At 37.7% G+C, this 25,545-nt stretch overlaps 2 protein-coding genes and 4 non-coding genes across 8 annotated transcripts; 2 read left to right on the top strand and 4 right to left on the bottom strand.

Annotated features, from left to right (window-relative positions):
- Positions 1-249: 249 nt before the first annotated feature.
- On the bottom strand, positions 250-10,902 carry LOC128856441 (uncharacterized). Its single transcript, XM_054091744.1, has 5 exons — positions 10,884-10,902; positions 5,107-5,400; positions 4,147-4,965; positions 1,969-3,938; positions 250-378 (listed from the first exon to the last, which is right to left on the bottom strand). The coding sequence occupies exons 1-5, from the start codon at positions 10,900-10,902 to the stop codon at positions 250-252; spliced, it is 3,231 nt and encodes a 1,076-aa protein (XP_053947719.1).
- Positions 6,379-15,733, bottom strand: LOC128856954 (farnesol dehydrogenase). 3 transcript variants are annotated; one of them, XM_054092427.1, is made up of 3 exons: positions 15,040-15,733; positions 14,745-14,955; positions 6,379-6,507 (listed from the first exon to the last, which is right to left on the bottom strand). In XM_054092427.1, the coding sequence occupies exons 1-2, from the start codon at positions 15,610-15,612 to the stop codon at positions 14,779-14,781; spliced, it is 750 nt and encodes a 249-aa protein (XP_053948402.1). In that variant the 5' UTR covers positions 15,613-15,733; the 3' UTR covers positions 6,379-6,507; positions 14,745-14,778. The 3 variants fall into 3 exon arrangements, with proteins under 3 accessions (XP_053948402.1, XP_053948401.1, XP_053948400.1); XM_054092426.1 differs by lacking the exon at positions 6,379-6,507 and adding an exon at positions 14,046-14,401; XM_054092425.1 differs by lacking the exon at positions 6,379-6,507 and having other exon boundaries at positions 14,619-14,955.
- Positions 15,734-19,193: 3,460 nt separating this feature from the next.
- On the bottom strand, positions 19,194-19,265 carry Trnac-gca (transfer RNA cysteine (anticodon GCA)). Its single transcript has one exon. It is a non-coding gene; the product is annotated as a tRNA-Cys (tRNA).
- A 419-nt stretch (positions 19,266-19,684) lies between these two features.
- Positions 19,685-19,757, top strand: Trnaa-agc (transfer RNA alanine (anticodon AGC)). Its single transcript has one exon. It is a non-coding gene; the product is annotated as a tRNA-Ala (tRNA).
- Positions 19,758-23,025: 3,268 nt separating this feature from the next.
- Positions 23,026-23,097, top strand: Trnap-ugg (transfer RNA proline (anticodon UGG)). The gene has a single exon. It is a non-coding gene; the product is annotated as a tRNA-Pro (tRNA).
- Positions 23,098-25,050: 1,953 nt separating this feature from the next.
- Trnac-gca (transfer RNA cysteine (anticodon GCA)) lies at positions 25,051-25,122 on the bottom strand. Its single transcript has one exon. It is a non-coding gene; the product is annotated as a tRNA-Cys (tRNA).
- Positions 25,123-25,545: the final 423 nt, after the last annotated feature.

Below are 25,545 nucleotides of genomic sequence, written 5' to 3'. Positions count from 1 at the left end.
TATTAAGTAAATAAAGAGCACTAGTTTGTTGGTATTTAATTTTTGACATCCTCCGGATATAGAGGACGCTATTTCTAAAGGATATAATAACTGAATTGGGCGCTTCAAAATCTTTTGATCGTGCAGCCGCGACCATCTCTTCCTTGATATGTTTGCTGCACAACCGCTAGCTTCCACTGGAGCAGAGGCTTATTATCATCGTGTAGTAGGACAACGTCCCCGACCTTAACACTACGGGTTGGACCGCCTCTATTGTGGTGTATGGTACGGAGTGCGCTTAAGTATTCTGTGCACCATCTCTTCGTATACCTCTTTATTATATTGTAGCTTGTCGCTGCTGCCACGACTTCGCCAAGGATGAGTCATCGCTTTTGTAATCTGTTTGGAGTAAAAGAGTTTTAAAGTTTGTTAAAAAATGTGCTGGAGTTAAAGGCTCCAAATCGTTGTGATCGCTGCTTATGTAAGTCAATGGTCTTGCATTGACCACACTTTCCACTTCAGTTAGTAGCGTTGTCAATTCGTCTTCGGACAAATTCGCTTTTCCTATGGCCGCCTTCAGACAATCTTTAACAATCTTTATTAGGCGTTCCCAAAAACCGCCCCACCACGCTGCTCTTTCAGGTATAAACTTCCAGTTTATGCTTTCATGCGCTACTAACCGCTGAACCTCGCTATTATTCAAAAGATCGTCTAGTTTTCTTAACTCAAAATCCGCTCGTTTAAATGTCTTGGCATTATCTGACATTATAGTTGCTGGTGCACCACGTCTCGCTATAAACCGCCGTAATGCATTTATACAGCTGTTAGTTGTCAAGTCTCCGACGAGTTCCAAATGAACTGCTCTAAATGCAGCACACGTTATTAGCATGATGTAAACTTTTCGCCTATCGCCTTCAGTCTCTTCTTTAACATACAGTGGCCCAGCAAAGTCGACTCCAATAGTCTTAAATGGTCTGTTTGTTTCCACTCGTTCGCGTGGTAATTCTGTCCACTTCTCGGACGCACTTTTTCCACGTAGCCGTCTGCAGATAACACATTTATGGAGGCAAGATTTTATGAGCTGACGCGCTTGTACTAACCAAAATTTTTGTCGTAAATGGGCTAAGACCGTATTTATGCCTCCATGCATCGTTTGCTTATGCGCTTCCCAAACAAGTAAACTACTTAAATGAGAACGTTTTGGTAGTATTATTGGATTATAATTACCGTATAACTCATCGACTAAAACTGGATTCAACAACAAAATTTTTGAATCAGCAGGAATTGAACGCTGACTTTCTAAAGCAACAACTTCTCTATTATAATAATTTCGTTGCACATATCTGATCCAATATGACTCTGCTTTGCTTAACTCGTGCGCAGTTATTTCGTTAATTACGCCGAACGGTTTTGATAAATGTTTTATTTTATTTATTACGCTATGTTTAACATTTTTAACAAGTCGGAAAACAAACGCTGTAACTCGCAAAAGCCGCTTCAACTCACTGTAATTTTCAAGCTTAATAACAGTTTCGATAATGATTCCCTTGTTGTTGTCTGTAGATTCGGCGACCAGGCTCATTGATTTTTCTAAAATATACTCCGAAGGCCAATTCAACTCCCCTTCAACTAACCATTCAGGGCCAAACTTCCACAGATCTGATTCCACTAATGCTTTTGCTTTTATACCTCTGGTAAAGAGGTCCGCTGGATTATTTCTGCCCCGGCAATGCTTCCAATCATGAATGTTCGTTATGTTATTTATCTCGCAAACTCTCGCTTTTACATAGGGTATTTGTCTTCCTTGCCCATTAATCCAGTTGAGAGCTATCGCTGAATCGCTCCATAAGGTGACGCTGTGCACTTCGAAGTCGAGAGCATCTAATATACTAAAAATATTTTTAATCTCGCTGCTGTTAACGCTGCTGTTAATTCTAATTTAGGCAATGTCAGTTCACTCTGTTTTTTACTTTTCTCCATCGGACTTACTCTGTTCTTAGAACAAATGAAATTTGTTGTAATGATACCGGCCGCTGTTAGTTGGCGCACGTAGGCAACCGCACCATACGCTTTCGGACTGGCGTCGGCAAATATGTGAACTTCGTATTGAGAGTCACTTTCTGTTGCTAAACATCGTCTCATGTTAAAGTTATGCAGAGCTTTTATTTCTTCTTGCCAGTGTTGAAAATCATTCATATTATCACCACTTAGAGCTTCGTCCCATTCCAAGTTCTCTTTCCAAATATTTTGAAGAATGAGTTTTATTCGAACAGTAAATGGGCCTAGCATTCCCAAAGGGTCATAAATTTTCGCCATAGCTTTCATGACATTCCTTTTCGTTGGTCTCAAATTCATCAAATACTCGCTAATGCTCTCAATGCTGACGCTAATCTCATCGTTCGCTGTAGTCCAATTTATGTCAAGTACCTTTTGGCTAATTGCTTGTTCGTTGTTATAAGTCAGGAAAAATGCGCTAAGCTCAGGATCATTTGTGTTCCATTTCCGAAGATTAAACCTTGCTTTGGCCATAATTTCTTTTGATTTTAAATACATTAACTTCGCTTCCTCTAAACTTCGCTCGCTTATCACCAAGTCGTCTACATAAAAGCATTGTTTTAGTTTATCGCAAATAACTCCATACTCTTGCTGAGAACTGTTTAAATGATGACGGAGTGTAGCTGCCAGCAAAAACGGACTGGAGGTTACACCAAACGTTACCCTGGTCATATGGTATTCAACGATTTTGGGCAGACGAATTTTACACACTGGGGTACGCTCGTACCATAAAAATCGGAGTGCATCTCGATCATTTTCCGCGACCTCTATCTGAAGAAAAGCCTTTTCAATGTCCGCAGTTATCGCTATTTTATGTGAACGGAATCTTAAAAGAGTTTTCAGCAAATCTGCTACGAGATTGTCACCCGCATTCAAGTGATCATTTAAAGATAAGACACCTGGTTCGCTAGAAGATGCGTCAAAAACTATTCGCGTTTTTGTAGTGATTTTGTCGTCACGATAAACCGGTTTGTGGGGCATATAGTACACTATTTCACTGTTTGAGTCGTTTACCTGTTCCGCTATGCCGTTTTGGATTAAATCCCTAAGCGCTATATCATATTCAATGAGTTTATTATTGGCCCTTAACAATTTATTTGTCAAACTGTACAATCTCTGTTCTGCGATTTCTTTATTACTATTCAGTTTTTCGTTTAAATTTTTCCAAGGCAAACACACTACGTAACGGCCATTCACTTCACTGATTTTAAACACTGTTCCTTCTAAGGGATTACTCTGTTGTAGTTGACAGCTCTTGATGCCAATAGACTCTAAACTCCAAAATTTTTCAATATCAAAATATTTTTCACTTGACTCTTCTACACTCTCTACACAATTGCACGCTACTGTATTACATTTCTCACCACAACTGCCTTGAATAGTCCATCCGAAGAATGTTTTTATGGCAACTAAATTTTCTTGTAGCCGTTCAATTTCACCGTAGTTAAATATCCAGTAATAGTCTTGCCCAATCAAAACATTAATACCGTCTGCTAATTCTATTTTGATGTTTCTAAACTGCTTGTTTTTAAATTTGGGCAGTGGCAAAATGTTAGCACAGATAGTAGGTACAACAATCGCTTTTATTTTTTGCACTTTATCATTATATCGGCTCCGTAATGAAATTTCTACGCTTTTCAATTGAGTTGCCTTTTTTGCTTTTTTGTCACCAAATGCAATAATTTGAACGTTCTCAAAACCACAGGTGGGAAGCTTAAGCACTTCCGCCAATTTTTCGCTTATGTAGGTTCTTTGACTCCCATTATCCATAATAATTCTGGACATTACGCTATGACCACTATTCACTTCGCTAATTATTGCTTTTGCGGTTTGGAGAAAAATACCAGTCTCTTTTAATTCAATTGCATTTAATGTTGTTGCGTCCGCTGCATTCGTTATGGCCTCTGGTGACGATACAGCATGCTTGACTGAGCTTTGTATGTGTTAGTGCAGTCGGGTGGCGTCGTGTCACACATACTTGTTGTCGGTAAAAATCAAAAATTTTAGATATTAGCGTCAAGCACCCGACACGCACACATATAAAGTTCTTGTCAAACAATGCTTGACCGTCACCAGAGGCCATTATTTCTGTAGACTCCCCGTTATATTTACTTTTTGGTTGTTTCTCATTTCGCTCTTTGTCACTTCGTTGTTGTCGCTCGCACATTGTTGATATATGTCTACCACTACATCTGTCGCATTTCACCCATTGTGCATTACAATATTTGGAATTATGGTTACGGTTTGTACATCGAAAGCATCTACCCTCTCTTCTCAATATAAGCTTCTTCTCTTCGACAGGTAGATCGCTCTTACAGCTTTTCGTGGTATGCGTATTTGTTTTGCAAATAACACATTGATAGTTCTGCCTGTTGCCTACGAAGAGTCCCGCTGCAGTACCTCCATCTCGAAACCGTGTTTCTCTTCTTTCCTTCACATTACATTTTTTGTCTCGCTCAGACATTTGCGCCTTTTCTAAGGCTTCTATTTCGGTCTTTAAAAATTTCAGAAGTTTATTTAGCTGATCATTTTCTGTTCCGTTACTTATGCTCTCCTTAACTGCATCAATGCTGGAATTTAGTATTGTACTGCAAGCTGCATTCCTTTCAAATGAACGGTAAAATTGCACACGCAATGTTGTAGGTATAGATTTCAACAAAATTGATTTTACCATTATATCGTACTGAGCCGATGATATGTGAAATGCTACAAGCGATCGCATAGTCGAAGTAACCTCGTTGTACAGTTGCCTTAATCCATATATATCTGCTGTTGACTGCACCGTTCTAATATTCATTAATTTCTGAACAAATTTCTCCACGATTTTTTCATTGTTTCCATATTTTTCTTGCAAGAGAATTATGGCTTCGCTGTAACACTTTTCGGTGGGTGTAAAACCGGCTATGGAAGCAGCGGCCTTGCCTACTAACGCTTCATTCAAAAAATTAAATTTTGTAGATGTAGACAATTTTGAATTTTCGTGCACTGCTCTTTTAAACTGCTCCCAGAAAGGAAGCCAATTTTCGAAGTTTCCATCAAACTTTTTTAACTCAAAGGGCTTAAGTTTTATACCACTATAGCCACTATTTCCCTCCGTCGCTGCATCCTGCCCGGCGCCTTCATAGGAGTTATTTGATGCTTCAGCACGTGTTTTGAAATTAACCCGAATAAAATGCTCCAACTGAGCTAAAGTGGTTACCGCCTTATCATCATATTCAATTATGGTATCGCATTCCTTCGTAAAATCGTCTTGTTTGACAAAGACTTTCATGGCTTCATCTGCGGCTTTTAGATTTGAATGCGCGTTTTTGAGCCTTTCTAATAAAACAATCAGCTCGGACTCGACACTTGATGGATCGCTATGGTCTGCCAATTTAGCATTTTTAAACGATTTTAAATATTCGCTTACGCTGTTGCACAATTTAGAGACTTAAGCTCGGCACGTAGACCGATACACCGCTTCCATTTCTACACGCTTTTCGCTGGACTCACGAATTTCACTTTCAAATTTATAGTTTTTAATGTCTTTTCGCTTGTAATTTATAGTATTTAAAACAAACCGCACGCTAGTGAAAATCTGATTACACAACTGTCGTCCCTGGTTTCGGCACCATGTGAAAAAATATTAAATAAAACACGCTATTTTCGTCCCGAGTTCGAACAGTCTCGGCGGTCAGATTCTTACTGTATTTTAAATCGTTATAAAAAGTAATACAAGGTATAAGCTTAGATTTTTACTATGTTGAGCTTTTTCTCTCTCATTAAATAACGGATATTTCTAAGTAAATAAAGAGTACTAATTTGTTGGTATTTAATTTTTGACACATATTATTTTTCTTTGTTCAACTGAACAACACTTTCCTCTAGCCATTTTAGCAAAAATTTAAATAATAGACGTTATTAATTAAATATTCACCACAAAAAATAGTTATTTGCCGAACCGATCGCATGTAAGAGAAAAACACGTGTAAGTGCGCTAAATAGTTGTCCAACGTGATTGAGACAGAACTCAAGAAAAAATAAGCAATAACAAATACGAAAGAATTATAACGGTTATTTTTTGGGCATTTGAAGAGACCCATAAATAGTTCTTATCATGCTGAAAACAAAATTAGGAAAATTTGCACTCTCTTAGAAGTAACTGCATTATTTATCAGTATAATATAAAGTGCGCTAAATGTCTGACCATAGTTGTATGTATACAATTGACACTTACATCATTTTTTTGGTCGAGCTCCTCCTTCTGCGCCTTGATGTTTTTCTACAAATGGAGGGACGAACGGCAAAAGGGTTTTTATGAGGAGCTTCTTCATGTCAAAAATAAACTCGTTGGTGTGCCATTACCTTTCGAGTGACGGTCGCTATACGAAAAAATCTTTTCTATGGTGTCTCATGCCCACAGTGGGTTTTGAATCCGTGCCCTAGCGAATGGTCGTCACGCTCAAGTTACTCGGCTACGCTGGCCGCAAATACCTGCGAAATAATTACAGCTTAGATATTTTTTTAATTTAAATTATATATATAAAAGCTGCTGGAACTACTATAAATAAACCATTATGAATTATTAATAAACCGTTATAAGTGTACTCTCACGAAGCGTTAAGTATGCAGGGCAGAGTTTAGCAAAGACAACGCTCAACTTTCACTCTCTCTCTCTCTCTCGTAGGCATTAAGCAAATATATTTACAAGTAGTTGCAGCACAACACGCTTTGCCATTTATTTATACTCTTAAGTTAGAGCACAAGTTTTTGCTTGATTGTCCTGCATTTGTTATTCTGTTCGTCTGCTATTCCGTCAGCTTTTGCCTGTTGCCTCTGAACTACTGACTATTGAGTGTCAACTGCCAACTGCAGCTGCTGCGATAAACGCTCTGCTAGCGATCAGCACCTACACATTTTGTATATGTAAATTGCAAGTGCATAAAACATTAAGTGCAAACACCGGAAATCGAAAGGCAATAAAAGGGAAGACAGATAACTGTGTTGTTTTGTGTAAACTAGCATAAAATTGCGAAATTTGTAGCATATTTAGTGGCGCGTCGATGCTTTACAAAGTTTGCAATCCTGTGAAGAAGAAGCGCTTGCATTCTGCCACTGTTGTACTTACTTTAAAATGCATTCTCACATTCGTACATTTTTGTTGCTAGCTTTCCGTCGCTTTAACGCCCTTCAAAGCTTTCTTCAGTTAATTTGAACTTGGCTGCAGTCAATGTGACATCAGCCGTGGTGATTCGTGTGTAGTCAGGCTGTCTGGCATTGCGCTTTCGGTTTCGAGGTTGCATTTTCAATTCAGGAAGCTTCACTTATTTCTGGTGTTGTTTATTTGGAAATGTTTTTCAAATGCGCAACCTTCGTCTTATCTTCTCGAACTGGCATTGCTTGGCTTAATTTACTTGAATGCGCCCTGATATGCCATATGTTGAAGCATTCGCTTGTGGCTGTTTGCATTTTCTCTTTCCAGTTTCTTTCTGTTAGTCCAACGATAAAGTGTCAACAAATAAAAGTTTGGGTATTTTATGTTTTCATCACTTTTTTCTTAATAATTTTCAAGGTTTCGTTACTGTTTATATTGTCAAAACTTTTCTTGAAACATGGGTTTTTACGCTAGCCTCGGAAATAACCTCCAAATAATATAAACAAACCTGAAGATGTACGAGTGTATCTGAATGTATTCTCATCCAAACGCCGAAGAAATTTGTTTTGGCAGGAAACTCAACTTTTATCATTAGAAATGGGTGCACAAGACAACTGGTTCTACCAAACTCAATCAATGTCAGCAGTAGTCTCGTGGAACTCTATCACGGCTTTGTTTAATCGGATTTTACTTGCAATCAAATAATGGAATGTATTGACAGATTGCAATTTCTGGCGAAACAAAACACAGTAATACTAATTTGCCGCCGTGGTCAAATAGGTTGGTGCGAGACTACCATTCGGAAGTGCACAGATTCGAATCAGCAAATGATTGTTTTTAGTGGGAATTTTTTGATCGATACTTTACGAGATATACAAGGTGAGGTCCAAAATAAGAAAGACTGGCGTCATAAAAATGTTTTTGGTGGCGCCATCTTTTTAATGAGTGAGTGCGTTGAACGTTACATCCCTAGCTGACTTTCAGTGAAAGTTTGGTGACGTTCGGTTCAGTAGAAGCGAAGTTATTGCGTCTACAGTGTCAGTATGTTTGTGTCGTAAAATCGGTCAAATGTTTACCGAAACATTTGAATTGGTGAAAAAAGTTTATGGCGATGATCGTCTATCTCGTGCCAGAGTTCATGGCTGGTTTACTCGTTTCAGAGATGGTTGTGGGGACATAAATGACAATGAACATTCGGGCCGCCCAAAATCAGTAATCACCGAAAAATCCATCGAAATTCTTCGTAAACTTATCAGAAATGAACCGAAATCATCGTTGAAATTCATGGAATCGGAATCGAATATTTCCAAAAAAGCGATTTATCGCATTTTAACTGATCATTTGGGCTTACGAAAGGTCTGTGCACGTTTCATTCCGCACAAGTTAACTGAGGACCAAAAATTAATCAGTATTCAACATTCGAAAGACCTCATTAAAGAGGCGAGAAAAGACGAGAACTTCCTTTACAAAATTGTAACTGGTGATGAAACGGGGTTTTTCTAACTTGAACCGGAAACTAAGGGCCAAAGTGCCGAATGGTACGAATGCATGTAATGCACCATCTCATCGATCCACGCTTGTGACAGATATTTTGATTAGAAACCGCATTTTAACCACCAATCACTCATCGTACACACCTGATATGACTCCCTCTGACTTTTACCTATTCGGAAAATTGCATTTGGCCATGAAAGGAAAACGTTTTGTGTGCGTAGAGGCCACCCAAAAGGCTTGTACCGACATCCTGAAGGGTGATCGGTTGTTCCGGTCAATGGCCTGAAACACACTGTCGAGAAACTTTTAGAGGGGAATATTTGGGGAATATTTTGAATAAATAAACTCAAAGTTATCAGAACAAAGCTCTTGTCGTTTCTATTTTAGCTCAGTCTTGTTTATTTTGGATTTCACCTTGTACTTAGTCCTACCATAAGTTCTGTTACAAGTTAAGTCAATTATAATAGTTTTTTTTAATGAAGTAAGTTTTATTTAATCATGAAAATATTAGTAAAACAAACATTTAAATTTTCATTCGAAATGGTCACTATTTACTTTCCCGCAAGCCTTCAAACGATTAGGCCAGGCTCTAACCAAAGATTGTTTGAGACTCTACAAATTTCTGTAAGAATTTCGACAGGCCGTGTTGTCTAATTCTGATCACAAACTGTAGTTCAATGGATTCAGATCTGTACTTCCAGACACCCAATATTCTGCTGCTATGAACCCAGAAACATTTGTTTTGTGCCACTTCAGGGTGGTTTTTGCCTTATGGGCTGGTGCGGAATCTTGCTGGAAGATCCAACGCCTTCTAAGACCGCCTTCTGGTACACTTTTGCCTCGGTCTTTTTCGCAGAAATGAAGAGATGTAGCGCATTTACAAGACACTCCTCACCAAACCATTACGGAGGCTGGATGGTAGCTACGCTGAACCAATGAAACAACATTTTTTGCGTCTTTTGAAGTTTTAGCATAGATTTTGTCGTTTGGCTTGTTAAAAATTTCTTCAACAGTGAAAATTTTCTCTTCTTCTTCTTATTCTTTTATTATAGGTTTTCACCTGTTTTTCTTCACACAATTACATAGTTATAAATTACAAAGTATTATTGAAATTCAAAATGACGAAATGTTATTGTCCTTCCGCTGATGTCGAAATCCAGCTTTCGCTCCATCTTTTTGGTGGTCTTCCAGGTCCGCGCTTTCCACATGGTATATAGTCCCTTGCTATTCGGATAATTCTGTCGTCACTAGCTCTAGAAACGTGATCATTCCAAGCTCGTCTTCTTGTTCTTATAAACTTCACTACGTCATTAACGCCAGTTTCGTCACAAACGGTCTTGTTTCTAATGCAGTCAAGTCGTGTTTTTCCTACGATGAATCGTAGAACTTGCATTTCAGCTGTACGCAGTAGCTGTTTTGTTTTTGCGTTTTCAGCTCGTGCTCCGGCTCCATAGGTCAGGATTGGTCTTAGTACAGTCTTGTATATACGCGTCTTGCTTTCAGTGGTCATATATTTGTTCCACCATACAACATCCCTAATGCAACCTGCAATACGTGCGCCCTGCATACATCTCTCTCTGACTTCCTTAGTAATGTCGCGGTTACTGGATATTTCTATCCCCAGGTATTTAAATTTCATAACTTGCTCTATCATCGTCCATTCCATTTCAAGTTTACATCTGATCGCATTCTTGGCAACTACTAAACTTTTTGTTTTTCCTCTGGAGACCTCCATATTAAACTGTTTGGCTGTAACTACAAACTTATGTAGTAATATTTACAAATTCTCTTCAGAGTCCGCAATTGATATGGCATCATCGGCATAACATAAAATTGGAATGCTCATGTTATTAAGACGATTCCCATCTAAATTTTCTAACATTTTCTCATCTGTGATTATTTTCACGGCCGTTGACCGCGTGCCACCGAAGAAGCAAGCGAAGTCTCACTTGCGATTTTCCTTTTCCCTTTGTTAAGAAGCGAAATTGGAAGTGTAATTTATGAGTCAGACAATTCGGACGAACAAAAGCAAAAATAATGAAACTTTTCTCTGCGAATTGGTTCTCGCCGTATCAGATCAGATAAGTAGCTCAGTAGCACAGCCATCTAACGAGAAAATAATGGATTTCTTTTTCCCCAAGCTAATGTTATTAGGGGATTTAGATCTGCGACCTGAAAGGTCTATTGTGTCTCGTTTATGCGTCCAGAGTATTTCTCTTACCGCAACTTCCTCCATACATTTTAGTATTTGTCATATTTCATGAAATTTGATTTCCCCCAAACCGTCTAATTAACCAGATTTAAATTTTCGAGCTTAAATTTTCTGCATGTATGCGTGTATGCGTGGCATGTATGTGTGCGTGGCCAAATGAAGAAGTCGTATATTCACTCACTGCCCTCATAAATCGTCATCCACATGTGCAACAAATGCCACCAACACCCAGCCACGCCATGAAAAATTTACATTTTCCGCAAAGGTATTTTATATAATAATTTTACCTCGAGTTTATTAGTGTGTGTGTACGTACATATGCATATATAAGCGCTTGTGCGAGGCCTAGGCGTTAATGTGAAATACAACTTTCGGTATTTGGGTTTTCCACCTTTCACTTTTGCAGCCGGTTTCTACGCTTTCTTTTATTTTCCAACCACTACCCCTACTCAGGAAGAGTTGATCGTTATCCCTTTTCAAGCATAAAAATTGCGCAACAACAAATGACGCTTATCTAATCTAAGCACACACACACACACATGGAGCGTATTTGATACGCACATCCATGCACACATACACACATGCACACTGTGCATATCCGTGACAGGTGAAAGCATAAAAAAGGTTTATTAACCTCATTAACCGAAAAGCAGTGCGAGAGTGGAAGGATTGAAGCTGAAATCAACAGCTGCCATCCGGTTTTGTGACAGGGACCCTAAAGAAGTGAAGAGCAGCGATGAAAAATTGGTAGGGTGAGAACTCTGCAAGGCTGCGTAAATGTATGTGCAGTTGCGCCGTGCATAAATAAACTTAGCGTAAAAATATTTCGCATAGCCAACTGAGTTGAGCGTTGTCGCTATTTGTAGGCAACCCCGCACACATGCACGCACCCACTCTAATCAACACCAGCACGCAGTCAAGGGTTAGCCTGCTTCCTATATGTATGTGTGTGTGTATGCATAAGAGCACCACAATGCGCCCTCAAGTATGCAACAGGAACATTAAGCAAGTTTTATGTTTGCGTTTTTTCACTTCCGGCATTGTTACTTCTTGCAACTGAGATACTTTGTTTACTTTGCGCAATTCTTCCTTCTTTTTAACTTTTTAATTAAACTTGATTATAACTGCAATGTACTTATATGTGTATGTATGTGTGTCGTGCGTCAAGCTTTGCATACTTTTGCGCTGTTTGAATAATACTCAAAGAATTTCAATACACAAATTCCCGAAGTTTCAACCAATTTATTACTTGGGATGCCTCGAAGCGAGTTCATATTTGTACTTACAACAATATGTTGCATGTTTAGCCGCTCAGGTGGCTCGACGCCATTGACGCAAAGTTTTGAAGAAATAACATCCTACAAGAATTTTTGTAGAACTTGTATTGGGTTTGTGTTGAATTTTTTTTTTATGAGAAACTCTAAATTTAGCTTTTCTCTTTCAATTTAAGTTTATGGCTCGAGGAAAAATAAAAACAAAATAACACATTTTAATTTATGCAGCGTACTTTTTTGGTTTCTTGTTTTTGTTGTTGTTGTTGCAACTACAAAAAAAAATTCATACATTTTTGCGAATTGCCGCTGAAGTGATAATCCTTGGCTGGGCATATCTAAGACCCGATCGTTTTGTGAATATTGTTCAATATGCCGGGGCTACGTTCAACGTATGGGCTTTCTTGTAGATATGTTTTCTTTCTTTGCCAAATTATTGGCGTTCTATGCCGTGAGGCTTCAAACTGTAGCTGAAAGTATATGCGATTGAGCTTAGATTTTGTTTTTTGCATTTTCAAAACAGGGCTTGTACAATTTTTTTAATATTTAATATTTGCGATTTTCATAAATGGTTTCGTTGCTTGTCAATTCCGGCCATAAAATATCGTTAATCATCTCTCGATAGCGCTATCCATTCACCGTAACTGTTGCTCCAGCTTCATTTTCGAAAAAGTAAGGTCCAATGACTCCGACGGACCATAAACCGCACCAAACAGTCACTCGTTGAGGATAGAGAGGCTTTTCAACAATAACTCTTGGATTTTCTAAGCCCCAGATCCGACAATTTAGCTTGTTGACGAAACCACCGAGGTGGAAATGGGGCTCATCACTCAAGATAATTGTTCGATGGAATTCCGAATCATTTTTATGCATTTCAACGACCCAATCAGCAAAGACCCGACGTTGTTGATGATCGGCCGGCTTGAGTTCTTGTGTTAACTGGACTTTATAAGCCTTAATACCCAAATCTTTATGCAAAATACGGTGTAATGACGTTTGTGGAATGCCTAATTCCAAAGAACGACGAGGAATGGACAAACCTTGGTTTTCTTCAACACTTTCGGCTGCAAAGGCAATATTTTCGGCTGTTGAGCGATGTGCACGGGTTTTATTCTTCACATCCCTACCTTGTCCCAACAGCTCGAATTTTTTCACCGATTTCTGTATTGCGGTCCGACAAGGTGCTTCCCGGTGACCCAAAAGTGTTCGAGTTTTACGAACCGTCTCTGCCAAATTTTCACCATTTTTATAGTGAATTTTAATAATTTCAATGCGTTGTTTAAGCGTCTATCGTTCCATTTTTATTAATGGCGTAGTCTCTACTTGTCAAATATCAAAAAATGATAGCTTCAAAAGTGACATCTACCGAAATAGCGGGCTATTCCAAATATCACCTGTTATTGGAATTTAATTTATTTTTATTAATTAATTTTTTTTTTACTCATTTGTTATTTTTATTTTAATTTTATTTTCTTTGTCTTAATAGAATTTTATTCATTCATTATGATTTTTTATTTGAATGTCATTTTATTTGTATCTATTTAGTTTTCTACATTTATAATTATTTTATTTTTTATTTTACTTGACTTTATTTAATTTAATTCGTTTATTTAATTTTAATCTTATTCATTTATTATTTATTTTATTCTTATTTTTATTTCATTAATTTATTTGTTTTATTTTTTAATTTTATTCATTTATTATTTTTTTATTTTAGTTTATTTGCCATAATTTAGTTTATTCATGTTTTTTTTGATTTTAATAATTTTTTTTTTAATTTTATTCATTTATAATTTTATTATTTTTTGTTTTTACTTTTTTCTACTTCTTTAATTTAATTTTTTATATTTTCATTTCATTCCCTTTTAATTTACTTATTTATTTTTAATTTGCAATACCGTAAATTGCGCACAAACACAATGTTTATAAAAATCTGCTATTTTGCGGATTCACCCATTTATTTGTTTTTAATTAGTCTCATCTAACTGGCTGCGTGCTATTTTAATCGCTTAGCTGACATTTATTGTCGATAGAGCGACGAACATAATTCAGTTATTGGCACCGTTGTGTTATACTGCTGTTGTAGTTGTACTGGCATAAGATTGGCCAACACAAACTGCTCTCTTGTTTCACCGCTGCTCTTCTCCTTCTCTCTCACTCACTCCCACCGCGTTTGCAATTAATTTCACATAAAGCGCTTGTTGGTTGTTATTAATTTGTTTATCTCCCACCCCCAACTACGAACAATATCAATTGCTGCAAGAACAACAAATACGAGATTTTATGATTATTAGGTGATGACACTTTAATGAGTTTATCAGTCGAAAACAATCAACGAGCAGTAGATTCTAATTTGGTAAATTTTTGTGTGATTGGCGACTATGGAAATGAAGAGCAAAAATAGAAATAGTTTAAAGCAACAACCGCAAAGAAATGCAACAATTCGTTAAAATTAAAATAAACAACACGAGAGTTATTCGTTGGCATAGAGGCGAGCAAAGGTACGTGTGTACGTGTATTTATCTGTATGTGCGTGTGTATGTGTGTGTGTGTTTACAAAAGTTTAGATCGTCGACACTCTCCCGCTGATTCTGCTCACCTCATTCCACATCACACCACACCACTTAACTCATTCAGAACCACTCGCCTACGGCGCGCAAAGTTATCTCTTGCACCTGCGCGTGTGGTGGTGTGGAGAGCGCATAAATAACTGCATTGGCAATATCGTCGGCATGTAAAATGACATCGCCCAACTGTGCTTTGGTCTCGTCCGGTACAATTTCAGTAGATACCCAACCCGGACTGATGTTCTAGTAAAATAACAAAAAAAAACAAAACATAGGTTTAAATCCTTCACTTTCCCAGAGTTCGCTTGCTGCTCTCTAAGCACTCACCGTTGTCTTGACCTTTGTTTTCAGTGTTATCAGCTCTTGTCGACAAATCTCATTAACTGCATTCAAAGCGAATTTCGTTGGTGTATAAACATTCAAGCTGGGATCATCCTTGCCCGGATTATACCCCGCCAAACCAGCTGTGCTGTTAATAAAAATCAAATGCCCCGGGTAGTTGCGTTTTCGCATGCTTTTGATAGCATTTTGTAGGCAATAGATGGAGCCCATCAAATTTGTATTTACTACATCACGAATATCACTAATTGACATGTCTACCAGATTGCCATCGCGTAGGATGCCTGCATTGTTGACGAGTATGTCCGTGCCGCCCAACGTCTGCTCGATCCAATCAAACGCCTCATTTACTTGTTGTTCTTGTGATACGTCACATTGTTTGAAGTGGAATAGTTTTTGCTGGGCAGTGGGCAGGGATAGCTTAAGCTGCTCCAAGCGTTGGATGCGACGTGCCAGTCCAACAACCTGTATACCTTCGGCCAAAATCAATTTGGCACAGGCGGCACCGATGCCCGAACTGGCACCAGTCACCACAGCGACGTGATTTCGCCAACGATTCATATTTCGATTAAAATTGCGTTTTAGTAAATTGAATTGAAAATGTTGTAAAGTGCTGCCGGCTGACGGCTGACGGAGAACAACGCACGTGTGCTGAGTAACAGAGACTAAATGGGAGGCCGGCCGCTCTGCCTTGCACTTTTGTAAGGCTTGTGAAGAGTGAAGAGGACTGCTCGAAACCGATAAGCTGATTACATCGTTGCATTAGCAGAGAGATGGGTGTGCGTGTGTGTGGGTGTGCAAGTTCTCTATTACAGGCTTTTTTGCTTTTACTTACAATAATAGAGCAAAACCTATAAAGTAGTGTAATCTTTTTTCAACAACAATAGAATTACAATTTGAACAATTCAGATATATTCTCTGAAATATTTATGTATGTATGTTCTACTTCTGCCAACTCAGGTGCATTGAAATCTATGTACTTAATAGTGGAATTCATAACTAACGAATGCATCTGAAGTGTAGATTTTCAATTAAAGTGTAACAAATAAAGCGTCCGTGTTGACGAAATGCAAAAAATGTTTGTGTAAATTTCGTACGCAAATATTGCAAATGAAATTAAATCAAAGGAAATTGAAACTGAAACTGAAATTGAAATTTGAATTGATTATTTTAAATACTGGAATGAAGTGTTGTAAGTACTTCAAATTATGCATTAAAAGTACCTATTTTTATTACACTAGCAACAAAAGGAAGGCACGTGGCGCCCTTGAGTGTGCGCAAGTAAACACTTTTTGTGTGCTATGGGGCATTCATCCCCGGTAATCGGCTTGCACGTTATCAGCATCGTTGCCATAGCAACGCTTTTGCATGTGAGAGTATCATTAAATTTCATTTTTAACTGGAAATTGGAAAATTAACACGGTGCAGGCTGTACGCCCTTCAACCCGTAAGAAGAGCTCGGAAAAGATGTTTTTCTGCCAAAAATTTTAACTGATTTGTTTTAATGTAATATTTTTTTTGCTAAATAAGCATCGCACTTTTAAAAGCCTTCATTCCTGTATAAGAGATACCCATTTTTCTCTAAATTACTCATATATGTACTTCAAAAAGTAAAGGTTGAGTGTGATCATTGCAGTACGGGGCCACTAAAGTCTAAAGAGCGAATTTAAGAAACATTTTTTGAACAGGTGCAGTCCAATAGTGGCAAACTGATTTGTCGGTCTCTATAATAAAAACTGCTTATTCGTGAAGTGGTCTAATAAGAGATGTAAAGAGACCCCCAGCATGTAGGGGGAAAGAATACATCCACGTAAGACATGCCTGTCATAAGAGGCGACTAAAATCAGGCAGCAGAGAAAGGGGATCGGCTCCAAAGGCCTCGAGGCCAGTGAGATCCTGATTACGGTATACTGGAAAATATTATTAGATTCGGAAATCTATGGGCTGGTGAAAGTAGTATTATATCACCTCAGTAAAGGAGGGTGACATCTCACCGAAATGGCTGATAGGCTAATGCTACAATCGCCTGTGTCCCGTTAAAACTCTGGCAAGCCTTCGGGTACGTTCCTTACACCGCACCATTAAGTTGGTGGTGCAGGCTCAGTTGAGAAATCCTGACTACTTCCTGTACTGGCTCCGAACTCTATTACCCATGAAGCGTAGAGTCAACCTTCGCATGGCCTCCCTGCTCGCATAGATAACCATGGGAACGCTTAGGGAAACTGCACTTTCGTGTAAGAATAGCGGCCTGAAGTTGGGACTCAAAATAATTGACAATGAATACCGCCGAGCAAAGAACAGATGAATGAAAGACGCAGAGATGGTCAAAATGACAATGTGGATCCAAGAGCAGCCTTCAGAAAAAGTAGTTTACTGCTAAGATCTCCGCCGGCAAAGAACGCACCAATCCTTAATGCAGCTGGAAGCGGACCAGTCCGCACTGCGTTCAAAAATGTCAAAGCTGATAGCCCCGCAAACGGCAACGGGGACAGTAACAGACAGCATTCAGATGAAGGATGCCTCCAATACCGCCATTGGAGGGCTACAATCAACGCAGTATACGCCAACCAGCACTCTTGCAGTGGCAGAACGCCACGTCACTCCCATTTCAGCGAATGGCAACACATAAACGATCCCCACAAAAGAGAGCGCGTCAATCGACGCTATTGAAATGTCTCCTCGGCTCGAGCTAATAAAAAACATGAGGAAGATGCGATCTCCCAACGTAAGATGGTGATAACGTTATTGTTGTTGTTGTTGGAGCAGCATAAACATTCCCCGTGCATATACGAGGAATGCTGCTGAAGTGAGAGTCTTTGGCCGGATATAAATCCGGGTCGTTCCGGTTACGTACGAACGCTGGTGATAAGGTCTACGCAGCTGCCTTCAGACGTCAGGCGCGATTTAGGTGTTGAATACTCGGTCTGGGTCCAACTAATCCTGATTATTATTATTTGAATGAACCATACTTTAACAGGTTATTCAGTACTATAATTTCAGCTAGACGTGGATGGGTTGACAATATAACTGGTCGGGAAAACTGCTTACGACGCTTCTTTACTGGTGGCTCAAAGCTTGACGAAAAATTTGGCTTTGGCGTCTACTCTAAGAAACCTAAAGTAAGCATTTCGGCTCGTCTTCTCCGTAGCGCATTTGTGACTGAAATACTAGCCATTAATGAGGTAGCTAAGCTAAATAATTAGAGAAATCTATATTTATTCTGATTGCCATGCGGCGTTTAAATCTCTTGGTGGGTTTGTCACTAATGCCATCATTGCTCGCTAAAGCTGGTCATCTCTTAACGAGATGGCTGCCGCATCCATTTGAGGGCCTAGTTAAATACCAGGAAATTGTAAGGCAGGCATACAAATTAGCGAGAGAGGGCACTACCACTCGAACCACAGGCTGCGAAAATAGACAAACAAAAGGAAGGAGAAGTTACTTGTTTTTCAAGAAGAAAAGTAGGCGAAAGCAATCGAGACTACCAAACACAAGAATTTATAGACACACACACACTCATTCTTGCCACGACGCCATCCGCATAAAACGCAGAAAAACTCCATTTGGAGGTATTTTCATGATTTCACAATTTAATACGCGGCACTTCGTTTTCATTAGTTTGTTTAGTTTAAATGCCACAAACCACAATTTCACCAAGCCATTCACTGAATTTTGTAATTTCTTCTCTTTTAGTTTGTTTTGTGTTGGAAAGGCGTCTGTCGTCGGAATTGTCAAAATCGCGGAAATAAAGTAACATTTGACTTTTGTGTTTGAACCGAGTTTTTTTTACTATAATTTATAGAAGATGTGAATGTGGTGTTATTTAAGTTTTTACTTCAGTTTGTTTCATTTCTTATCGTCTATTTATGAATATAGAGCTCATTTTAATATTAATTATGACGCTGTAATCCTGCTCAGTTGACATTACGTGGTTGCTTACTGCTTCATTCAAACCACATCCGATAATATTAAATTATAGCGAAAGCAAAAGCAACATTTCATAGCAAGTAATGCATGTAGGTATGTCTGTTTTTATGTTTATATTACATTGATTCATTATTTCTAATGTGCCAATATAGATAACGCAAATGAAATAAAAAAGTAAAAAAATTATTTAATAAAAAAATGTAAAAAACTGATTAAGGGGACACCCGGGTTTGAACCGGGGACCTCTCGATCTGCAGTCGAATGCTCTACCACTGAGCTATATCCCCACACAATTATATTTGGGTTAAAGGTCTACTCAAGCGCAATAATTTATGTTTAGTTGTTTGTGCTTACTCTACGCAATATTTCGCTACATACAAACACTAAAGTAAACTTGTTGAAAGAAACAAAAATAACTAAATATTAAGTACGCAAACGAAGGTGAATAAATACAAATACAATGTGCCAAATTGATACGCAAATGATTTTATACCAAAGAGTAGTGGTGGGTCCTAAGCATGTGCGTAGTATGTATGTATTTATCTATATTAACAATAACAGCAATAATAACAGCAAAAAGAATATTCTTCACTCGTATATGCGCTGTACTTGCTTCGGTAAGTGTAATCGTTATTCGTATATGTGACTCCGTAACAGTACCGAACTGTTGCTGACGTATTAGACATTGGACGCTATGAGTATAACAGGGGATGTAGCTCAGATGGTAGAGCGCTCGCTTAGCATGTGAGAGGTACGGGGATCGATGCCCCGCATCTCCATACATATACGTAGAGTATGTTTTATTTTTCCTTTTCGTTTGAATTTTTATTAATTTGTGTGTGCATTGGACTTTAACACTAGAAAGACTGAAACTTAGTATATAACTTTATTGCCTTGCCCAAAGGAAAAAAAACAATATCTGTGAAATAAGTTTCCCTATTTTTTATATCATTTACAGTCATATAACAAGTTATTAATAATTATAAAAAAATTCTAAATTCCAGAAATTCACAAAGCTATATGTAAGAAATTGTGTCATAATTGTTTTTCTAATTGAAATTAAAAAGCTGTAAAAATGGCTGCCTCGGATAGGTTATTGTTAGCGAGGTTTTCCAATTGGAAGAGACTGAAAAAGAAAAAATATGGAAAATAATACTAATAATGCAGCAAGATTATTAGGAATTAATTCAAACTACCACGAATGTTTAAGAGAAGGCCCAAATTGGTGCTAAAGGTAATAATACAAAACAACAGCAGCTAAAAATAGTGTAATGGGTGGGTAGATATTAAAAGAAAATGACAGAACATCACTTTTGAGGCCGAGGCGGAACTGTACTGAATTGAATATGCGGTCGAAACCGAATCGAACATTTTCAAGTGTATAAAAAAATAGACAAATTTTGACTCAATGTTTCGTTAAAGTCAGAAATAAGAATATACAGTGACTCACAGCTCATTTAATGCAGCCAAAATTTATTAAAATATCAAATATAATTTATGGTATTTCCATTACAGAAAAAAAATTTATATTTTTGTTTTTGTTAAATAACATGTTTTATAACAAAAAATGTTTCTTTATAAGAAAGATATGGCAAATTAAAATAATTCAGTTACAGTTTTGAGGCCACCGCTTAAATGATGCACTAAATTAAAAGTATTCAAAAAAAAAATAAACACATTAATATTTCGATTTCATGATTACGGCTAATACTTAGTGGGGCATCCCTTTTGATTCAGAACGGCTTTTAATCGGGAATTCATAGATTCTACAAGTTTTGCTGTTTAATCGGAACTCGTTTTATCCCATTCGTCCTGTAGTGCCCGTTTCAGATCAGAAGCATTAGAAATATTGTAGTTTCTTATTTTATTTTCCAGCACTGAACACAAATTCTCAACAACGTTGAGATCTCGACTCTGTGCAGGTGTCTGTACTACATGTGGACAGCTCCAGATAAGCCAAGTTTTTATAATACCAGACGTATGCTTGGACTCATTGCCTTGGCAGAACATAAACGTATCCATAATGCCCATTTTATGCGCACTTTGTACTGACTTATCTTTTAACAGAGCCAGATACATCTCTTTATTCATATTTCCTTCGATAAATGTTAAATTTCCGACGCCAGAATAGGACATGCAACCCCATACCATCACACTGCCCCCTCCGTGTTTAACTGTTGAGCGCAAATTACATGGTTGAAGCGCGTTGTTTGGTTTTCTCCAAACGCAGGACTTCCCATCAGACCTGAAAAGGTTAAATTTGCTTTGTTCAAATGTTGTCTTCAAAACTCTATTCTTTGTTTTCTATTACGAGCATTAATCAACGGCTTATTTCGGCAGTCCTTCCATGAAAATTTTCTGCGCGCAGAACTCTACGAACAGTGTCAGGGTTGAATATTTTGCTACTTCGTTCGTTAATTTTGGAGCGCTTAAATCGGTTTTTTCTTTAACTTTGCAAACAATCCACCTCTTTTCTGCATCATTAAATATTTTATTTGGCGCAGATCTGTCCTTATGTGTCCTAATGTGCTGGACAGTTGAGGAACTAATAGCAAGAATTTCTGCGATTTTTCGTTGGCTTTTGCTCTCTTCATAATGACGAAAAATGTCTTCCTTTTTTTAAGTAGGGTCCGTTTTCCGATTTTAAAAAAATTTTCATTTTTTCAAGGTTTCTTAACAAAAAATTTTTGAGAATGACTTAAGAGCTAAACAGAAAAAAATGCATTTCACAAAATACACTGCATCATTTAAGCTGTGAGCTTATTTTGATGAGAAAACTATTTGGTTGGTTATGGATGGTAAATTGGTTTGAGGTCACTTTTCCGCAGATTTTTTGGATTCATTGATGAATCTTAAGAGTTTCAAAAGCCTAAGACTGATTTAGAAAGTGCCGCACAACCAAGTTTTTAGGAGAAAGGTCGCTATTCCTGTTTGGTTCTTTCACAAAGCACTTGGGGGCTACTCTGCAGAAGCCCAACTCAGACCAACGTTTTCTATGGGCAGACCTGATGAAGTCGTCAGTCCATAGTTAAATCGATACAGAATTGGCACCTAAAAAGTAACATACAGATCCGCTACCGTTGTTGTTGTTGTTGTAGCAGCATAAACATTCCGCGTGCATATACTAGGAATGCTGCTAAAGTGACAGTCCTTGGCCGGATATAAATCCGGGTCGTTCCAGTTAAGTAGAACCGAGTGTCGTGGGAACGATCCGCTACCGTCACTGGTTTGGATCTATCGGTGTAGAAAGTACTGAAATATCGTTAATAGGTTATCAGAACTTAACCATTGATTTCTATCAAAACATCATATTTGCTACCGAAGCCAACGTAAGGCACCCGATTGTCCACTGGCATCGAGAACAGTGCGCACCGCTCCCAGAACTGGTGGCATATCTGAGAGTGGCCAGTGTTTTCTTTGTTTCCCTAGACTCCGTTTAACTTGAGTCTGTAGGCCGCCTTTATCATCGCTAATTTTATTTATTTATTTATTCCTAATCAATGTTTGTGGTATGTGACGCAAGAATGATAGCATACAAGATTGCGCCATCCCAGGTAGTGACAACAGCGCAGAAGCAAAACAACCGAAAAAATAGACAGAATAAGGGGAAGCAACTGAAAAGCAAGGTTAGTTTAAAAATGCATCGATTACAACTCAAAACCAAGGAAAAAACTGCTTTATGAAGCTTTCAAAGTATAACACTTTTTATTACTTTGCTTCGTTTAAAAATCACAATATTCATTGATTGGCGTAGAAACAAGTAACTTTGCACACAAATATTTTCTTATTTGCTGTGCGGACGTCACTCAAAACAGCCGATTCTGTTAAATTCACCAAGTACAAAGTAGCAGTACTGGAATGGCGCCTTTTTTGCCTTATATTTTCTACATTGTGGTGTGCACGCATATCTTTCTACCTTGTAGCGCCGTGGCAACGCTTGAATAGAGTTGAGTTCACGTGTTCGTGGTGAATTTGTTGAATTTGAGCAATATCATATTGCGCATGTACGCTGCTTAAAGAGCAAAAGTTTCAGTTAACATGTTGTACGGCTCAATGGTCTAGGGGTATGATTCTCGCTTTGGGTGCGAGAGGTCCCGGGTTCAAATCCCGGTTGAGCCCAGTTTGCTTTTTGTGAATTTTGGATTTTTAAAGGTTTTAATAACATTTTTTGTCCAATATATGTATGCATTAGCGTTTAATTAACACAAAAGGAAAAAAAGAAAATAAAATAAAAATAAATAAATGCAAATAAACTGTTCAAAGGACGCACACATACACTTACTACAATAAAAACAATTATTCTACATGACTGTATTTCCCTTTTAGTGAATATGAAGGCAAATATGCACACGTATTCCTCACTTTGCGCGTTTTGGCGGAAGCAGATCGAACGTGGCTTAAAAAGTTGATTTTATGATCAAAATCGCTTAATTGTTCCTAATTAAGCAAAAAAAAAGGCGTTCCAAAAAAAGTCCGTGTAAATAAAGCCAAATATTTATATAATTTTTCTATTTCATGCCATTGAAAAGGGTGACAAGACAAATGGTATTCTGTGTTTATTTACATTAAATAAAAACTAGTATGTAACCCCCGAAAATCGGGTGAGCTTTTTCCCCACGGAAAGTAAACAGCATATGTGACACTTTTATATATTAAAAGTTATGATGATTAGAAAAGAGTATATTTTTATTCATATGTAATACCTATGTAAAAACTTATGCATACCTATAACATTTTTAAAAAAATTTTCAGTTAAATCAGTAATTTTCTTTTTTAAATTACTTCATTATAAACTACATTCACCGTCAAGTTTTCGTTATTGCCCATTTGAACTCGTATATTTTCCCAGGATCTAACCCGGCTTAACGCAACATAAAGTTGGCCGTGGGCAAAGCAATCCTCCTTTAAATGAAGCCCCACCCTTGATAATGTTTGCCCCTGGGCCTTGTTTATTGTTATGTCGAAGGCTATTATAATTGGAAATTGGCGGCGCTTCAACGTAAAAGGAAGTGTGGCTGCAATTTTATACGAGGCAATAGAAATCGCCTTCCCTGAGCCTCTCCGCATAATACTTCCGCGTGCAAGCAATTCGGATGCATTTCTTTTATGATAAGTCGTGTGCCATTCACCAATCCTTCTGCTGGGCTTAAATTGCGAATCAACATTATCACTATTCCAATTTTCAATTGAAGCTTATGCGGCGGAGTTCCACTAAAATTGAGGGAGTGTAAAAATTCCACAGGGAATCTTACCTGATCTTGTGAATCTTGTGAAACAATCGTATCAGCGCTGAGATATGTGCGCTCTTGACCAGGTAGCATATCGACTATACTCGAGTTTATGATGGCACATTGATCATTTTTTGGACATAATATGGCTCGTAAGCGCCATGTTTTAAAATAGAACTATAGATAATACTATAGAAGAAGATAGAAGAAGAAGATTATTGCCATCACAACAAAATTCTGAAAAAAATTCGCAGCACCCGTTGGGACTATGTTCATGAATACATATGTATTTATTAGTAAGGATAACAAAGCAAAACAATTATTGAGAATCCAAATGTATACAATGCTGTGCTCATTAGAAAGGGAGCTAAACAAAGCAAACGTACTCATATACAATACATACATATATGCGTATATTTGTGTGTCAACCCGCTTTGCATAGACATCGCTGTTATCAATATGAAAATTTTGATACCTTTACACGCAAATATTTCATGAACAAATTAACCAATTTTACTTTTTATAATTTTCCGGAAATATGCTCATCAAAACCTTTCTTTTGATATATATTTCATATCTGTACGTGTTGTAGTTTAGTCAGAATAAGCGCCATGTTTTAAAATAATACTATAGAAGATAAGAAAACATACTTTTGTGTTGCTTTACATCACAGTAGAAATACTCAAAAAAGCGCGATGTAGTAATAAAAGAGAGTTTGCTTATAAATGAATACCCTGCAAGTAAACTGGAAATACTCCTGGACCGTTAAGGGTTACTAATTTAAAAAAAAATAATTTTAAATTATCAAAAATTTAAAATACAAAAATTAGCAGAAAATTTACTTAGGGGACACCCGGGTTTGAACCGGGGACCTCTCGATCTGCAGTCGAATGCTCTACCACTGAGCTATATCCCCAGTTCACTGTCGCGTCTCAAAATGCATATAAAACAGCTCTTAATAGGATTATATACCCTGTTAAACACAACTCCCACACATACAGTGCTCGCGCGATAATGTGAACACTTAATTTTGCATTGACTGCTCTAAAGAGTGAACAATGCCTGAAAACCCCATGAGATAAACAATTTGCAATACTGTTATTGTGTATTGTTTATTGTTGTTATATATGAATGCTTACATATTCCAAATAGAGAATTACATGAAATGTTCGAATTTCTAAGCTCAGAGTATCCCATATAATTGTAAAATGTGCGTGTTTCGCTTAAAATGTGGAAGTTCACGCTATTCAAGTCGTTTGAATTGATTCGTAGGCTCTTAATTCGGGCACACGAATGATTGATTTTTGCTACGAACTTCAGAATGTTTAGCTATTAAAAG

Source organism: Anastrepha ludens, chromosome 3 (genome assembly GCF_028408465.1).
Source record: "Anastrepha ludens isolate Willacy chromosome 3, idAnaLude1.1, whole genome shotgun sequence".
Classification (NCBI taxonomy): Eukaryota; Metazoa; Arthropoda; class Insecta; order Diptera; family Tephritidae; genus Anastrepha; species Anastrepha ludens.
This window is presented reverse-complemented; position numbering and strand designations above follow the sequence as displayed.

What these genes read in the sequence shown, in the direction of transcription:
- LOC128856954 (XM_054092427.1), bottom strand. Translation starts at nt 15,612, where the DNA reads ATGAATCGTTGGCGAAATCACGTCGCTGTGGTGACTGGTGCCAGTTCG. An exon ending in AAACAAAGGTCAAGACAACG is followed by an intron (nt 14,956 to 15,039) that starts GTGAGTGCTTAG and finishes TTATTTTACTAG; the next exon opens with AACATCAGTCCGGGTTGGGT.
- LOC128856441 (XM_054091744.1), bottom strand. An exon ending in GGGAAATAGTGGCTATAGTG is followed by an intron (nt 4,966 to 5,106) that starts GTATAAAACTTA and finishes TTTTGAATGAAG; the next exon opens with CGTTAGTAGGCAAGGCCGCT. An exon ending in TCATTTGTTCTAAGAACAGA is followed by an intron (nt 379 to 1,968) that starts GTAAGTCCGATG and finishes TACTCCAAACAG; the next exon opens with ATTACAAAAGCGATGACTCA.